Consider the following 16,324-nt stretch of genomic DNA (forward strand, 5'->3'; position numbering starts at 1 on the left):
TCATTATTTAAATGGGAATATTTAAATGGGAACATGTAAAGTTGTCAAGACATTGTCTCATACTTGGAAAGACCTCAGTAATATTAAACTTTATAGTACTAGAGAAACCTTGGTAGGAATTTGTATGCAGCAATAGATAACTAGTATTCCTGGCTTACTGGCAAGGCAATCAGTCTGATCCATGGAACATGCATTTAAGATAAGGGAATGGGAACATAAGTGATCAAAATCAAATGCTCTTTTATTTATTAAAGAGTTAAAATAGCGCATTAACAAAACCTTATGTGATGAAAAAAAATATCAGAACTCTTCTGAATGTGATTATCATCTGAACCACCAGAGATACTGGTCCTGGTGAATTCTTCCACAGTTGCATAAATCAGAGGCTAAGAAATTGGCTGAAGTCAAGATATGAATAACTGCATAGTTCCTTTTGGAAAGACAGAATGAATGAATATGAAATTGAAATGAAGCCCCACTGTTTGTGAAGAGAGAATACTCTGTCATTTCCGTAGCCACGGCCCACAGACAATGATCCAGTAAGTCTGGGCCCAGGTGTCCCTTCAGCTTGTCTCTTGCTTGACTTTGGAGTGAACTGGGCATGATTTGGAGACTAGGGACCTGACAATGGGAAGATGCAGAAATTCGAGTCCTAGACCCATTCTTTGATCTTTAGCCATTGGCGCCACAGGTTCTCCTGGTCTCTCGTGTCTGAAAAATGCTTAGGTATTAGTGTCACCACTTCGAGTGGCATGGCTGCCCCATGAGTGGGTGAATGATATCCTGCTTCCAGAGATGGGAAATGCCTGTCCAACACCCTCTTCTCCGGTTGTGTGAGAAAGGTACCAAAACAGGGAAGAGATGAGAGGGGGACAAAGATGTCAGTCCGGGAGGTGATCATTTAGGCCTTCATGCTGTAGGTGGTTTGGGATTTCCAGAGATGAAACAAGTCTTTTCGGCAAAGGCAGTAGCAGGTCACAGCCCCAGGGCCTGGCTGGTTTTATCAATCTGGCAGTTCAGAGTCAGCGCAAAGGACATCCCCAACACCTGAGAAGAGTTGGGAAAATAGGAGATCTTTATATAATAGAAGGAGCCATCTCCCCCACAACCTCTGGCATCAGCCCCAAAGTAAAAGAAATATCCGTTATACTGAGACCATCTTTCCTGCTATCACTTCAAATTCCTTCTCGGGTGTTGTCTCCTTGGGCATGTACCTTAATTGTGGGCACATCCCCAGTGGGAGGTGTGCAGGAGACAGCTGATCGATGTTTCTCTCTCATTGATGTTTCTAACGCTCCCTCTCCCTTCCTCTCTGTAAAAAAATCAATAAAATTATATATATGAAAGCTTAAGAAGCCCTGCTGCTGGAATAGGCATGTTCTGCACAAGTCAGTGCTTCATGCAATGAGTCTTCTCTTCTTGTGCTCTAATCCTCCTTGGTTTCCAAGCAGAGAAAACTGGTTTTTCTCTGAGCTTCTCGATTAAGTCTTAGCATACCCAAAACACTGGGGTATAAAAATGGTAGAAATATCACATAATATAAAAGAGGACAGAACTATCTCCAGTTGATTCCTGACTTGTCAAACTAAGCAGAGAAACAAGGAAATCCTATCTAATAAAAGGGTAACATACAAATTAGCCATCACTGTCACAAAGATGGCGGTGCCCACAGGCACAAGATGGTGGCACCCAGTCCTCTCAGCCCCGCAGAAGTCCCCTAGTCCCAGGGGGCGGCTGCTGAGAGCAGGCAGCGAGAGTGGCCTGGCAGAGAGCCTCTGGGCACTGGGCACAGAGTGGCCAGGCCCCGCAGAGAGCTACTGGCGCATGGATTCGTGTGCAGGGCTACTAGTTAACTATACTTTTCATCACCAATTCCTTCTTAGCATATAAAGCCAAATTTTTCCAGTCTATTACAAGTGTTTCTCTTAAGGATAAGTTGACCAGATAGCTCTTATAGCGTATTTTCTGTCTGCTTGAAATTGCTAATAACATTATTTGCTACTTGACTTGTGGAGCTCACATTTATTGAGTACATACTATGTAACTGGTACTGTTCAAGACTTTATATGGCATAACTCATTTAATCCTGAAAGTAGTTCTATGGTTAAGCTCTTACCTGGATTACACATACACAGATAGTGATGATGCCGATATACAGGAAGTTGGACTGAAACCACGATTTTGCTTTTATGTAGCAACCCTAGAAAAAATTACAGGTACAAATGATACCACTATATTATTCAACTTTATCAAGGGGCTTATTTGGGAAGATATTTTTTTCTTTTGCTTTATGCCAAGAGACTTAAGCCAGTTGTTATATATTTTTTCCTTTATATATAAAAATACAGTCATAAACTAGAGAATATTAAGGACTTTTTTGGTGGTGTTGTTATTACAATGATACCTTAAGTAGAAGTCTTAAATCCTTACATGTGAGTCCAACTAACTCCTGAAAAGTATGTCAGCAACAGATGTCTTTGTGTTCTTTGAAAATTTACTGCTGACTTGGAATCAACAAACAGAAATGTAGGCAATGCAATGTTAGGATTGGTTGTGTTTCAGCTTCTGCTTCAAAAGCCAGTAAAACCTATCAGGGTCCTACCAAGCTCCAGGGCAGTTGCTGGTTGGGAGGTGTCCCAGTCTTTCTTCAGACACCTAAAAAATTCCAGAGATTTCCAAACAACCCCAAGAGTGGGTAACATGGGGTAACGGGACCTTAAGGACAACTTGGTTGGGTTGGAAGATGATTTTGGCTGCTTCTCTGGGCCTAGTCTGGAGGTCCGAATCAAGTGGGCAGGTTGTTTCAACAGTTGCGCCAACTCTGTCTCCCCCAACTCCGGACTCCTTCCCTGATGACTCATTTCACTAAGGGGCTGGATGCTGCCATCTCCAAGGAAGGAGAGCAGAGAAACTGGTAGGGGGAGAAGCTTCACTTTCAACCTTAAGGAGATGTTCTTCTTGCTCAAGAGGAATCTAGACATAATCCTCTGCCACCAGCACATAAATGTGGCCCTCTAATGTAATAGGGTAGGACAGCACAATTCTTAATGATGTCTCTAGTCTGAGTGAGTTTGTGTTTTTGTTATTTTGTCTTCTGATTTGTCTAGTTACCTTGGTTGTCTCCCTGGTCTCTATTTTGTTCAAGGTTCCCTGTTTCTGGCTGGGAAGACTAGGTCCTATGTGACTGGAGTTTCTAAGGTAATTAAACATTCTAGTGAAGAGGCAATAACAGAAAAGTTGTCCCAAATTACCTTAACTTGTGGATCTGTAGGGCAAGTAGCTGGTGGGCCGCCGGTCCAATCACTTGTGCCATTGACACCACAACAGTGCAGCTGAAAACCAAGCCCCCCGAAGATATGATAGTTAGAAAGTCAACAAAATGAAAAGGAATGAAAAGTGGGCCCTTCATATCTGACTGAAGAGCAGAGAATCCAGAATTGGCCTGACTACTCTAGCTCCTGAGACAAAATGCTTTCAAGTCCATTACACCATTTCATTCACATAGACTCCTTGAAGTTGAGAGGGCACGTTTACTTTATTCACACTTTATAGATCCAAAATTAGACACACAGGGGACTCTAATACGGAGGGATCAGGGCAGTGAAATTACTCTGTATGATACTAGAATGATGGATATGTGTCATTATGCGTTTGTCCGTACCCATAGAATATACAAGACAGAGTGAACTCTAATGTAAACCATGGACTATGGGTGATAGTGAGGTGTAAATATAGATTGATTCTTTTTTTTTTTTTAAAGAATAATTCTGTTGATAACGGGGGAAATGCATGTGAAGGGACAGAAGGTATATGGGAAATCCCTGTACCTCTCTCTGTCCTGTTTAAACCTAAAACTGCTCTAAAAAAATTAAGTTCTTAAAAAAAAAGAGACTATTTATATTTGAGTGGGTAAGATGAGGTAACATCTAGTATTTGCTTTAATATATTCTAGCAAAAAAAAAGCAGAGGGGATTAGCTGAGACAGTGGCAAAACATTAACTATTGAAGCTGGGTGATATGTACCCATTTTGCTATTATTCTGTGAGTGTTTAGATATGCCAGAAAACTCTCTAATAAAGAGACTTCTAAAGCGAATTGAAAAATAAAGAAGTGGGGACTCGGAGAGGTTACGTGACTTCCACAAGGTCACCCAAACCTGGTCTGGCTCTACTTCCTGTGCTGCTGCTGCGTCACCCTGAGCAGGCACAGCAGGGCCACGGCCCGTGTGGCCACAGTGGTGTGTGCGACACAGACTATGCCAGCGCCGGGCTGGCTCCCTCGCCCTTCTTTGTCCCCCAACACACCACGGCAGGGATGCAGAGTTACTGCGGGTGTTTGTGGATGGGAGGGGGAATGAGGAATGGCATGCTGATGGGGTAGGTATCAAGCAGGATTTGGGCTACTTAGGAATTCAAAAGAGATTTCTTGTATTATATCATTTCTGTTTCCAGGGAAATTTTGGAAAAGGTGCAAACTAATCAAGTATGACATGTTTGGGTCTTCCTTAGTAGGACTTAAACCATGAGTCTATCTGAGTGGTGAAGGATGAGAGAGAGAGAGACAGCAGACAACCCAATTAATCTTTATGTTATGACCCACAACATAACTAAGATTACCCAGATGACTTAAGGAAGAACCAAGGTGATTCTTGGCAAGCATATTCTGGACCTGACCTAGGGGCAACGGGCCTTAGATTCTGAAACTCCCAGGGAAGGAGGTGCTTTTTAGCCTCCGGGACCGAGGTGAGAGAATGGAGTCAGGGTTGAGCTGGGGAGGGGCCCATCGGCACTCACAAATGTCTGGATGGAGTCCCACGCTGCCCTGGTGCTGTTGTCCGAGTGATAGCGCTGGATGCTGTCAGTCAGGCCCTCCCTCACCGTCTCGCCCAACTGTACAGGGCACACGCCAGCAGGGAGACAGTGTAAAAAGCAGGTGAGTTTAAGGAACAAGGAATTTCTAGGACAGTTGAGCAGTCCCATTTACCCCTCCCTTCCGAATGGTCTCTCAGCGCTAAGGAAGGGAGCGGGGAGGTCCTGGATTTTTTTTGCATGGGAAGAAGTGCTGAGGGTGAGATGGCTGTGAAAGAGGAAGCACAGCGGTCACTTGTGCTTCCGGAACTCTGATTTTTTAAGGTGGAAAGGGCCAGTCAGAGCCGTGGCTCCCAGGCCCCATTCCATATTGCCAACACATGGAGAAAAGTAGGCAGGAGGAAGATAGACTGGCTTTCACTCTTTTTCCTTCTTATCCTTCCAAGAACCACACAAATGCAATATCCTTCATGAATTTTTTTTTTTATCTTCCCAATTATGATTAATCCCTTTCCTCCATCCTCCCACTTTGCTTCTACCTCCAATTGTAGAACTTATTTCGTGCCAACTTCTTCTCCGCGGCCCGCTCCCCATTCTCTGCAATAGGACAGGGAGCTGTGCTCTGTGTCACTTACCTTCTGCTCATACACGAAGAGCAGGATGGCCAGGGTCACCTCAGCGAGGAGGATGATCAACAGCAGGATAAAGAACTGGGGGAAGCAGAGACATGCTCATAGCACAGATCCCAGTTCTCCCCGGATTCCCACTGCATCCTGGGAGCATCCAGTCACCTCTCTACCCATGTGCGGGAGGTTCTCGTTCCTGCCTGCTGGGCCTTCACAAGCCCCCTCCTGCCTTGTGAGGAACACGTATTCTTTTCCTGCAACTAGATTCCAAGACTCTAGAGGGCAGATCAGCTGTCTTCTTTGTTGTTCCCATCCCTCCCAGGTGTGTATTGAGCTCCAGGTATTAGGCAATACCGTTTGTCAAAGCAATGAAACCATTTTGGCTAAACAGTGTCTTTAGAGTTTGGGGCCTGGTCCTTTCTGCAAGAGCAGGGCTATTTGTACAGATGGGAGGATGTGAATTACAACCTGTAATCCTGGTTCTAACTCATATTTATCTCCAACTTTAGATGCCAATTCCCTTTGTGTTAACCACATTCACACTTTTACTTATTCTCTTTCCTTTACCTCTTTCCCCCAACATGAATTCTGATTACTCAAAACCTTTCCCCATGCCTGGTAGGTTCCGCCTTTTGCCATTAGTCTGGGAACTATCTGAGAACTGGGGCTTTCTTATTCTATCGCTGGACTCCAGTTTCAGAGCTGACCCCTAAGGGAAAGAAGATGAGCCAGATGACTTAACGAAGAAGTGATTCTTCTTTAAGTGATTGGGAATCATACGAGGCTCTGATCTGGGCACGCAAGAGAAACAAGGAGCTCTTCTTTCCAAGAGCTTAGAGGCTACCCCTGAGCTTAAAGGTGCTCCTCTGGGGAGTTAGCAGACCAAGGATGACTGAGAGCTCTGCTCGCCCTCACGTGGCTGCAGCCTAGGCCCTCGCCCAAACCAGGCCACGCCCAAACCAGGCCACGCCTAAACCAGGCCACGCCCAAACCAGGCCATGCCCGCTGCGGCGCATCTCGTGCAGACAGGAGATAGGGAAGCATCGCTGCCCTCTTAGGAGGGTCACAGCACTCAGAAGAATTTAGTGACTAGATCTTCCATTAGTTAGTGACTGAAAACATAGACTGATGCCAATCTTGGGTTTCCGAGGTGCCAATCTCCCGCTCCCCTGATTTCCCTGTGCCCATAGGTGAGCTGCCAAAAAACATCTTGCTTGGGCCTTAAGCCATGATGTCCCCACCCCACCCCTCCTCAGGGCACCACGTCTCCTGCGAGAGACTCACCGACATCAGCAGGCACTTGTTCTCCTTGATGGAGCCCATGCAGCCCAGGAAAGCGACCACCATGATGATGGAGCCCACGATGATGAGCACGTTGCCCAGCGTGAGGGACGGCATGTTGTGGAAGAGGGCCCCGAAGTTGTTGTGGACCAGGAAGTATATCCCGAAGCCCAAGATGCAGCAGCCGCAGAACTGAAAGGAGGAAGCCCACAACGTTCCGAGAGAAAGCATGGCTCTCGGGGATCTCCTCATCGTCTCCCTTACTTGAGATTGGAATCACCTTTTTCCATTGGCTTCCTCAGGTCTCTGGTGAACAACCTCTGTCCCCAGCTTTCCCCCGGAAAAGGGGTGGTCCCAGCCTCCTCCTGCCACGCCCCATGCATGCCTCATCCTACCCATGTCAGTACCAGGGGAAGCTCACTACTGTGGGGAGCACAGCATTCTCATGCTTCCGATTCCCACTCCTTGCCCCTCAGCTGCTTGCACATGGTCTTCCCTTTGGGAACCACGACCATGTGGAGTGGAGGCCCTGGTTCAGAAGTTCACCTTGCAAGGCGGAAAACTGGAGAAGCCCACTTCTAAGCATATTCTCACAGAAACACAAGTACTGACTCATCTCGGAAATTCATTTGCTAAGTGTGGTAGTGAAACCTCCCCAGAAAAGGTGGCTTTCCTCTCCATCAGCTCTTCTAAGATGTCCAGGGGGCATATACAATAACATCTAGGGAAAAAGAGGCATGCTACACACAGGGTAGAGTCTCTGGTTTCTCATGCATAGATGGCAGCAGTGAGCTGTAATAACCTAATGTCCCCAGAGAAACAGCGTCCCCTTCCTAACGAACTGCACTGATGCCTCTCCGTGCTGCAGGGTTATACCGTGGCAGGATGCGGAGAGGGGAGAAAAGGGTCATTCTCTTCTTCTCAGGCTAGGCGGACTGCACATGACCCAGGCGCACATGGGTTCCCTCCGCATGACGCTCTTCAGCAGAGGAGTGAGAAACAGAGCATACCTGGGGCGAGGTGCACTCAGCCATGCTCAGGAGAGACTCACTTACCCAAAAGAGCAAGTTGAAGAAAAACAGGACATACTTCAGCAATTTCAAGCTACTCATGCCCATCCTGGGATATTCTTGCACTAAAAAGTGGAAGGAAATAGAGACAACGTAAGTGACCTGGCTCTGTAGGTTGGTTCTAAAGGGGCACAAACATTCAGTTCAAGGATCTCTACCATTCACCTCGGGTTTGAGCTGTGACCTTCTCCGGGAAGTTTCCCCAAACCTCCTGCCATCCTACTCTCTGAACTGAGGTACCAATTGGCTCATCTTGGACACTCACTTTTGCTTCAATTCATCAAGCCAAGGATGCTTACCATTGAATTAAGCACTGAAGGAGTAAGCAATGGAGCCAGAAGGGCAAGTCACGGGGACACACACCAAGCCAGTGCTCAGCGACTAGTGCCTGGACACTTACTCAAGAAGGCAGCCCTGAGGTCAGGGCGAAGCTGATCAATTAGCTGTGGACATGGCTGGTGCCTTGATCAACCAGTCCCTCAGGTGCTATGAAACGCACCTATAAACTACATGTAGTCTCCATACCTCTTCACATGGAAGTGGGGGAACATACTACGCCTCACTTATTCTTTTACTGAAGACATTGATGGTGTTTTTTGTTCTAAGATGCTGTGGGAGAAGCAACTGTAACCAAGCAGTAACTACCCTTCAGGAGCTGTCAATCTTACAGTAGAGCTAAAACTGGCCAACAGCTGTCCAGAGGAACTATGAAGGAAGACAGCTATGTAAACTTGAACTTTTTAATTTATTGATTTCAAAGAAGAAGGGGGAGAGAGAGCGAGCGAGTGAGCGCTACTGGGATCAAGCCTGAAACCCAGGCATATGTCCCAGCAGGGAATTGAACCATGACCTCCTGGTTCATAGGTCAACGTTCAACCACTGAGCCATGCTGGCCAGGCGAAACTTGAACTTTTAAAAAATAAATGTTTGTGGTTGTATTTTTCTTGATGAGGTCATCAGTGTCCAAAGTCTGGTCCTCAATTCTAGAGATTCAGATACACAATTTTTGATTTCTCTTAGTGGTAATGGGGTTCATAGAGTGATTCATATTATAAAACTATACATGAGACTAATATAGAAACAGAATGTAATTTTTTTTTACATTAGAACTATGCCTTTTTCAGCTCACATATTGCTTGTACAATTCTTTGCACCCTCTTTGCAGTGTCAAGGTGCCCAGAAAGCAGATGGTCTCGAGGCTCATCAGATGGTTCTTCCAGGCTGTGGAGCAGCTACTTCTGTTCCACGGTAGAGTAATCCTCTCCATTGAAAAGATCAAATTCTATTTCATACTGTTTTCCTTTTTCTTTACTTTGTCCTCTTTTTATTTCCTTCTTGTCTTGACCCTCAAAATTATTCTTAGTTCATCACCATTACTTTAATCAAGTTAAAATAAAGTTAATTAAATTATGAGGGTGTTTGGATGTACAGTGGTTTCCCTTAGCCTCAGGGAATATGTTCTGAGACTCCCAGTGGATACCTGAAATCCCAGATTGTACTGAACTTTATTTATACTATGGCTTTTTTTTTTTAAATACATACATATCTAGGATGAAGTTTAATTTAAAATTAAGCACAGTAAGAGGCTAACAACAATAAAATAATAAAATAGGACAATTATAACAATATGTTGTAACAAAGGTTATGTTAAAGTGGTCTCTCTCTCTGAAAATGCCTGAATTGTACTGTATTTTATCCTTCTTCTCATGACGATATGAGATGATACAATGCCTATGTGCTGAGAGGAAGTGAGGTGAATGACATACATAATGTGACATAATGTTAGGGTGACTTAAACACAAGCACTCCCATACTGTGCCAGTCGATCTGATAATTGAGATGTCTACCAAGAGACTAATGGGCAGGTGGCAGACACAGTGCGAACACACTGGACAAAGGGATGAGTCATGCCCCAGGCAGACAGAGTGGGATGCTACCAGAATAGCGTGCATTGAAAAACTCACGAATCACTTATTTCTGGAATTTCCCATTTAATATGTCTAGACCGTGGTTGACCATAGGTAGCTGACACCATGGCAAGTGAAACTCTCTTGCCTAAGGCAACCAATGAAGGTACAAGATATACAATGACTGCTTGCAAGACACTGGCCATCAGACATCCCTCAAAACTCAACGGCAAGAAAGCCAACAACGCCATTTAAACATGGGCAAAAGGGCTGAACAGACACTTCACCAAAGATACTCGGATGGCAAATAAGTATAAATGACAAAGCACTCTACTCAGTCAGTCATTCAGGAAATGTAAATTAAAACCACAGCGAGGTACCAGGACCCACCTCCTAGAATGACTAGAAGGAGAGAAAAGAAAAACAGCTGAGCAGACCAGGTGTAGATGAGGATGTGGTGGGACTGGACTCATGCACTGTGGTGAGAATGGGAAAAGGGTACGCCCACTTTGAAAAACCGTTGGCCAGCTTAGTAAAAAGTGAAAGGTAACTTTTACCACAGGATCTAGCCCAGTTATTGAGCTGATCTAGCCCTACTTAAGGTCCTTACCGAAGAGAAATGAAGACATATGGCCATACAAAGACTTGTATAGAAATGTTTATAGCAGCTTTATTTGTGGGAGCCCAAATCTGGAAACAACCAGAAGGCCCATCGATAGGCGAGGGGACAGATGAACTGTGGTACAACTATATAAAGGTAAACTATTCGGGAATAAGAAAGAATGAACTACCGACACATGCTACCGCATAGATCCGTGGTCGGCAAACTGCGGATCGCGAGCCACATGCGGCTCTTTGGCCCCTTGAGTGTGGCTCTTCCACAAAATACCACGGCCTGGGCGTGTCTATTTTGGAGAAGTGGCGTTAGAAGATGTTTAAGTTTAAAAAATTTGGTTCTCCAAAGAAATGTCAATTGTTGTACTGTTGATATTTGACTCTGTTGACTAATGAGTTTGCCGACCACTGGCATAGATGAACTCAGAAATAACTATGGTGAATGAAAGAGGCTCGCCATAAAAAAATACATACTCTGTGATTCCAATTACATAAAATTTTAGAAAATGAAAGCTAACCGGTAGCAACAAAGGGCAGATAAATAATTGCTTGGGAGGTGGAGGTAAAGAAGAGTGGGGAGAGGTAAGCAGAGGGGGAGTAAGAAGAGCAAGAGAAAGGGTTACAAAAGACCACAAATACTCCTTGGGGAGGGATGCATGCTATCTTGACTGTAGGGATGGTTTTAGCATGTACACATATGTCAAAGGCCCTTCCTAATGTGCACCTGCCCATCTCTCTAAACTTGTGGCAACAGTCCCTGTCTTACCCTTTCTAATTCAACAAGGGACATTGACTGTCACTACCCCTCCTTCCTTAGCTTTGCTCACCAGTTTCCTGGAACTGCCCCCTTCTTTCTCTCTCTCTGACACTCAACTGGGTTAGCAGTTAATCACCCTGAGACTCAGGCCACGTGTTGTCACTTTCCCAGGAAGCCTTCTCCGATTCTGCCTGATTCTTCGTGCCCAACCCCCACTCCCACAGCGCGCGCGCCATCTCCCCATGCAGCTCCGTTTCCGTCCTGAGCGTCTACCTTGCCTTGTAATGATCTCTCCCGTCACTAGAATGGGGGCTCCTCGAGCAGAGGAGCTAGTTTATCTACGTTCGAACCCTCAAGGCCTAGCACAGAACCCGATTACTCTTAAAAATAAGATTGTTGCTTGAAGAAATGACTGGTATAATATTTTCTTCATTGACCCTAAGTAATCTGGTGAGTGGGATGACCATGACATTGCAGCCTCAGGAGCTTGAGATTTACTCTGCCAGCAAGCTAACCTTCTGGGCACGGGCAAATAGCTTACCCAGAAGGAGATGGGGCCAGATGCCCCCTGGAATCACCTCCTCCCCATCAACCTGGGATCCTGTTACAACTGCTCCAGGTCCCTGTCATCGCCTTGTCCACGGAGTACCTGCTGAGGAAGTGCCCAAAACCTGGGACTATCCTCTCTGATTCTTTCCTTCACAGATGGGAAGAAGGACCTCTACTTTCTCCTCTCTGGTTTTCCCACTTACTCAGACGCACGTGAACTGAAGGAGGAAGGCTGCCCATTTGGTGAAGATCAGCATTGCTGTTGCCACCATCAGCACTGATGGCCCCAGTTCTCTGGTTAACCCAGAGACGGGGCCCCTCCTTAACCCCTGGCCTTCCTTCACTGTGACGGGCCAGTTATTGAGCTTCCGCCCTTTCACTCTGCCAACCCCACTGCCTGGAAGACCCACGCTCTCCACAGTCAAGGACGCCACACCCAGCCCCATGACCCAGGGCTCTGCAAAGTAATTCTGTGACATCAGTTTCCAGGAAAGCTCCGAGACTGAACGGCTGCCAGCTGTGGTCACCGCCCACGGCCCGGCTTGGAGGCCACAGAGGAAGTTACCCATGCTTTCCTCCACGCAGAGAGCTGGGGCAGGCAGACTCTTGTGGCCTTCTAGCCCAATCTCTGTCTTTTCTCTGACCCCTCCCTGCTCCCTCTAATCTGGGTCTTGAGTTTAACCCAGTTTAGCTGTGGCTAAGGTTGGACAGAAGTTTTGAGAAACTAACGGTCCTTGATCTCCAGCCCTATGTGATCTAATCTTAGAGCCCAGTCTTGAGTCACAGCAAGACAGCCGTGGGGTCACGCTGACTGACATTTGTGAGATGTTCATAGGTGTCCCTCTAACACAGACAAACCAGCACTAGGGAATGAGAGGGATGGACCAGTCAAATAATCTTAGAAGTCAGTGGGATTAAAAGACTGAGATTCTACCCTAGAACCTTCTTTTAGGAGGACAAGCCGTGGGATCGTTCTTTAATGCCTCCGTTTGCTTGTGATACAGAGTGATACGAAGCCATGAGCTCAAATTTACTTGAACACCTTTCAAAAGCTGTGAGATGTCAGAATCCTTCCTCAACTAGTTCTGAGATGGGAAATGTCAAACAGAAGTTGGACAGATTAAATCTACATTAAATATAGGATCTTAACTTATTAAAAATATCAATCTCAAATCAGCTGGATTTATAGTTAGGTTATATTTTTATTTTGCTTATGTCAAAATGCATGGGAAATGCCTTTATGTGAGCAAGGAATGCAGTCCAGTGATGCCTATTTGGTGAGAAGCCTGTGAGGAAAGGGAGCAGCGTTTGTGTGGAGGAACGGGCGGTCCACGGACACTCGGAATATCCTAAATAGTTAAGGGATTTTATGGCTCTGGACAACTCACCTTAACTGAAAAGTCAGTCCATTGGAATGTCCTCCTGGCTAATCGGTGCTGGGCTCTCACTATGAGTTGGGTGCTTTTATTTGAACCTATACCATCTCCAAACTAAGTAACCACATCCTAATAAACACCTGGACGACAACACCGCTATGTTAAATAATTCTAGAAGTGAATCCTGGTGGCTTCCTTTCTCTATGTCCGTGTGTGCTGGTGACATGGGGAGTGGGCGAGGGTTGCCTCTGCATCTTACCCACTGGTTTGAGACACCCATCGTCTGCCTCTTTCCCACCTTCGTCTGTCAAGCCCCTCCCTCCCCCACCCCCTCCGGCTGCCATCTCTGCTCCTGTGCCCCTGCAGCCACCGGCGGCCACTCCGCATTGCCATCTCGTTTTCTCCCTGTGTCTTGGCTTCGGCGCCTGCACCTGCAGCGGCAGCTGGGCCCTGGAGCTTCCCTCGGACAAGTGCGCAGGGTGACGGGCATGCATCACCGCTCACTCGGTACAGGAAGGGCTGTGGACTGAGGGATGTGGGAGCCTGAACCAAACCACCGGAACCGAACCAGCACCGCTTCCTGGAGCAGCAGCCGAGGGAGAGAGTGGCTGTGACCTCACACACGGCTCCGCCCTTCGCTCCACCGAGGCCGAATCTGGGTCGAGAAGGAAAGCACCTGCCTCTTCACCCTCCGGTCAGCCCACAGCCCATCGTGCTGCCCCGTGGCTGCCTCAGGGAAGACCCCAGGGCGAGGCGGAGGACCTGCCTGGCTAGCGACCTTGCCTTCCCCCAGGGGCTGGGATGCTAGAACCCAAGTAAGAGTAAGAGATTCCCACTTCCCGAGGCCACAACCATGGCTCCTTACGTCCCAGCCTGGCTTGCTCTCCTTTCTCGCAGGCCTGGGGCTCTCCCATCTCTGAGCTGCCGGTGGCGGGCTCTGTCTGGAATGCATTCCCAGGCTCCGCAGCAGACCCAGGCTGCTTTGAAAAGGGACCCAAGCGCCCCCCCTGTCCCAGGGAGTCTGGGGCACGCTCCCCAACGCCTCCATCCTGGGCGCACTGTCCCCCTTATTGTCGGAAAGATCACACCCTGTGGGGTGTGTGTGTCTGTCCTCCGAGCCAGACTCTACGAACGCCTTGTACCTGAGATCCACATGCATCAGTCAGCCTTGTCTCCAGCACCGAGCACTGTGCCCAGGCCCTGGGAGTGAGGCGAGGAACAGGCCTCGGCCCGAAGTCAGAGGTCGGACTGAGGACGGAAGAAGCAAGGACCACAGTGTGTGTCCCAGGCGGTGTCTCCGCCTCGGTTCCCAAAGGTGGAGCCTCGGGAGCGGGGGATTGTGAGGAGAGGGGCTTTGAGCCGTTCCCCCGGGGTGTACAGGAGCCCGATCCTCCCATGTTAAGGCTAAACATTGTTACCCGGCCCCACAGGAAACTCCACAGGAAATCAAGTTTTAGCTCAGCCTCTGCGCCGATTCAACCGCAGTTTCAAAACAGGGCAGGCTCTGGGGGCGATTGAGAAAGCAAAACTTCTGTGTAGCCGGCGGCTAAGATTCTGCTTCTGCTCAACTGGCCTCCAAAACACCAGCAAAGTCAGGAATGTCTCTTATCGCCTCTGGGCGGGCCTTACGGGCGGGGCGCTAGTCTGGACAAACACCCTCCACCTGGCCAGGCACCCCCACCCCCACCCTCTTCTCCCCCCAGCATCTTCCGAAGCACAGTGCCTGGCCCAGAATGTTCCTAACTCCTGACGATTCAGTAACTTCGTTAAACAGTCCAGTCTTTATTTTTAATTCAACGTTCAATAGCTCCCCTCCCTCTAGGTGCGGGGTCAGGTGGCCGTCCCAGGGAACTCCGCTCTGCCCGCCAGGAGACACCCCTGAGGTCCTGGAGGGAGAGGGCTCTGGTCTAGAGCTCCCCACAGTGCCCTGACCCCCCGGGACGGCGGTCACACCCTGTGCCTCTCTGCGTCCGCGAGACCCCGTCCTCAGTGATGGGCGTGTCTTTGCCACGTCCCGTCCCCCTGGCAGGCCCATGGCAGATGTACTCGCAGTCACGTTCTGTGCCCCGCGGAGAAGTTTCTGAGACTCTGAGGCCACAGCGCCCTTGCTGCCACTGGAAAACCGCCCATCTAAGCGCCCCTGAGGGATGCCACCTTTCACTGTGAGACCCAGAAGCTGAGCCGGGCGCTGGGGTTCGAGGTGGTCCTGCCACTTAGCGGCTCTGAGGCATCAGGGTGGTGGGAGCCGCTGACTTGACTTTGGAAATTTCCCACCCGCAGAAGACCTGCGCTCCCGGCTGCCTTCCCAGACGGCTCTGGCCGTGGCTCTCTGCTCCCTTGAACATCACAAGACCCACCTACCTCCCAAGGCCCCGGGAGGTGGCCCCGCTTCCTCTCCCACCCAGGGCCCCAAGTGTCAGGAACCCGCCCAAAGCCAGGTCAGATCCTGGGAACCGGATTCATGAAAAGCCTTCCTGGCCGTGGTTTGCCTGGGGAGGTTACCGGGATCTGGCTGATCTTTCCACTTCCTGTGCAATATCCGTGAAGCAGGGGATGGCAGGGTGACCAGAGCGGGGCCTGGAGGCTCCGGAGAAGGTATAATACCTTACCCCATGTGGCCTGGCTCAGGCCTCTGCTCCCAAGCCCAGCCCACCGTGTCCCGAGTCTCACCTCCTGCAGGTGCTGCTCCTCCGGCCCCGGGCAGGTCCGATGGCTGTCTGTGAGGTGGCGGCGACAAGCTGGTGACAAGGCTGTCCGGGGCTGTGTGAGCGAAAGGAGAAGTGAAGGGGGATGGATGTCATCACATTGTGAGGACAGGAAGCCCAGAGCGGGCGAGGGAGGAAGTGAGGCGGGCCCGCCCCCCGGAGGCTCAGAGATGCGCTCCTTCCCCGTGGCTTTTCAGAAATCTGCTCCGTGACCCACCCCATGCCGGCACCGGGCTTTTATGAAACCGGAAAACGCCAAGACCGGGTTGGTTCAGGCATGAGGCCGCGAGCACGGTGGGCGCTTGGATGATGTTTGGAATTTTTGTCTGGAAAAGCTCAATCAAGGTGGCAGCTCAGAGTGACCCAGGGATCTGTTCGAGAAGGAGTTTGGCCTCACCAGCAGTTTCCATTCAGACCAGAAATCAGTATTTTAGAACGTTGTCTGAGACTGAGACAGGAATGTCTGTTCAGCCACTCGGCCTTCTCCCCGCCCGCCCTCCTTCCAGCTGCCTTTCGGGAGCTCCCTGTCTCCAGTTCGATGGGACGGCATTCCCAGATCTGCCTCTCAGGCTGGAGGGAAGCCCCAAGGCACAATCCAAGGGACACGGGTCGAAAAGATGGGGTGCAGAG

General features: G+C 48.7%; 1 protein-coding gene across 1 annotated transcript; it reads right to left on the reverse strand.

Moving 5' to 3' along the window:
- Positions 1-223: 223 nt before the first annotated feature.
- CD53 (CD53 molecule) lies at positions 224-15,802 on the reverse strand. The gene is made up of 8 exons (XM_084866293.1): positions 15,660-15,802; positions 7,771-7,850; positions 6,719-6,907; positions 5,444-5,518; positions 4,794-4,889; positions 3,252-3,332; positions 2,117-2,200; positions 224-1,047 (listed from the first exon to the last, which is right to left on the reverse strand). Exons 2-8 carry the CDS (start codon positions 7,831-7,833, stop codon positions 976-978), a joined length of 660 nt encoding a protein of 219 aa, XP_084722419.1. The 5' UTR covers positions 7,834-7,850; positions 15,660-15,802; the 3' UTR covers positions 224-975.
- Positions 15,803-16,324: the final 522 nt, after the last annotated feature.

Source organism: Pipistrellus hanaki (genome assembly GCF_964339955.1).
Source record: "Pipistrellus hanaki genome assembly, chromosome: 18".
NCBI lineage: Eukaryota > Metazoa > Chordata > Mammalia > Chiroptera > Vespertilionidae > Pipistrellus > Pipistrellus hanaki.

Bases quoted from the DNA above. Each gene is read 5' to 3' on its own strand.
- CD53 (XM_084866293.1), bottom strand. From the start codon at position 7,833: ATGGGCATGAGTAGCTTGAAATTGCTGAAGTATGTCCTGTTTTTCTTC. The intron at 5,519-6,718 runs GTGAGTCTCTCG...TGCTTCCCCCAG, and splicing joins ACAAGTGCCTGCTGATGTCG to TTCTTTATCCTGCTGTTGAT. The intron at 2,201-3,251 runs GTAATTTGGGAC...AATTTTTTCTAG, and splicing joins CTACAGATCCACAAGTTAAG to GGTTGCTACATAAAAGCAAA.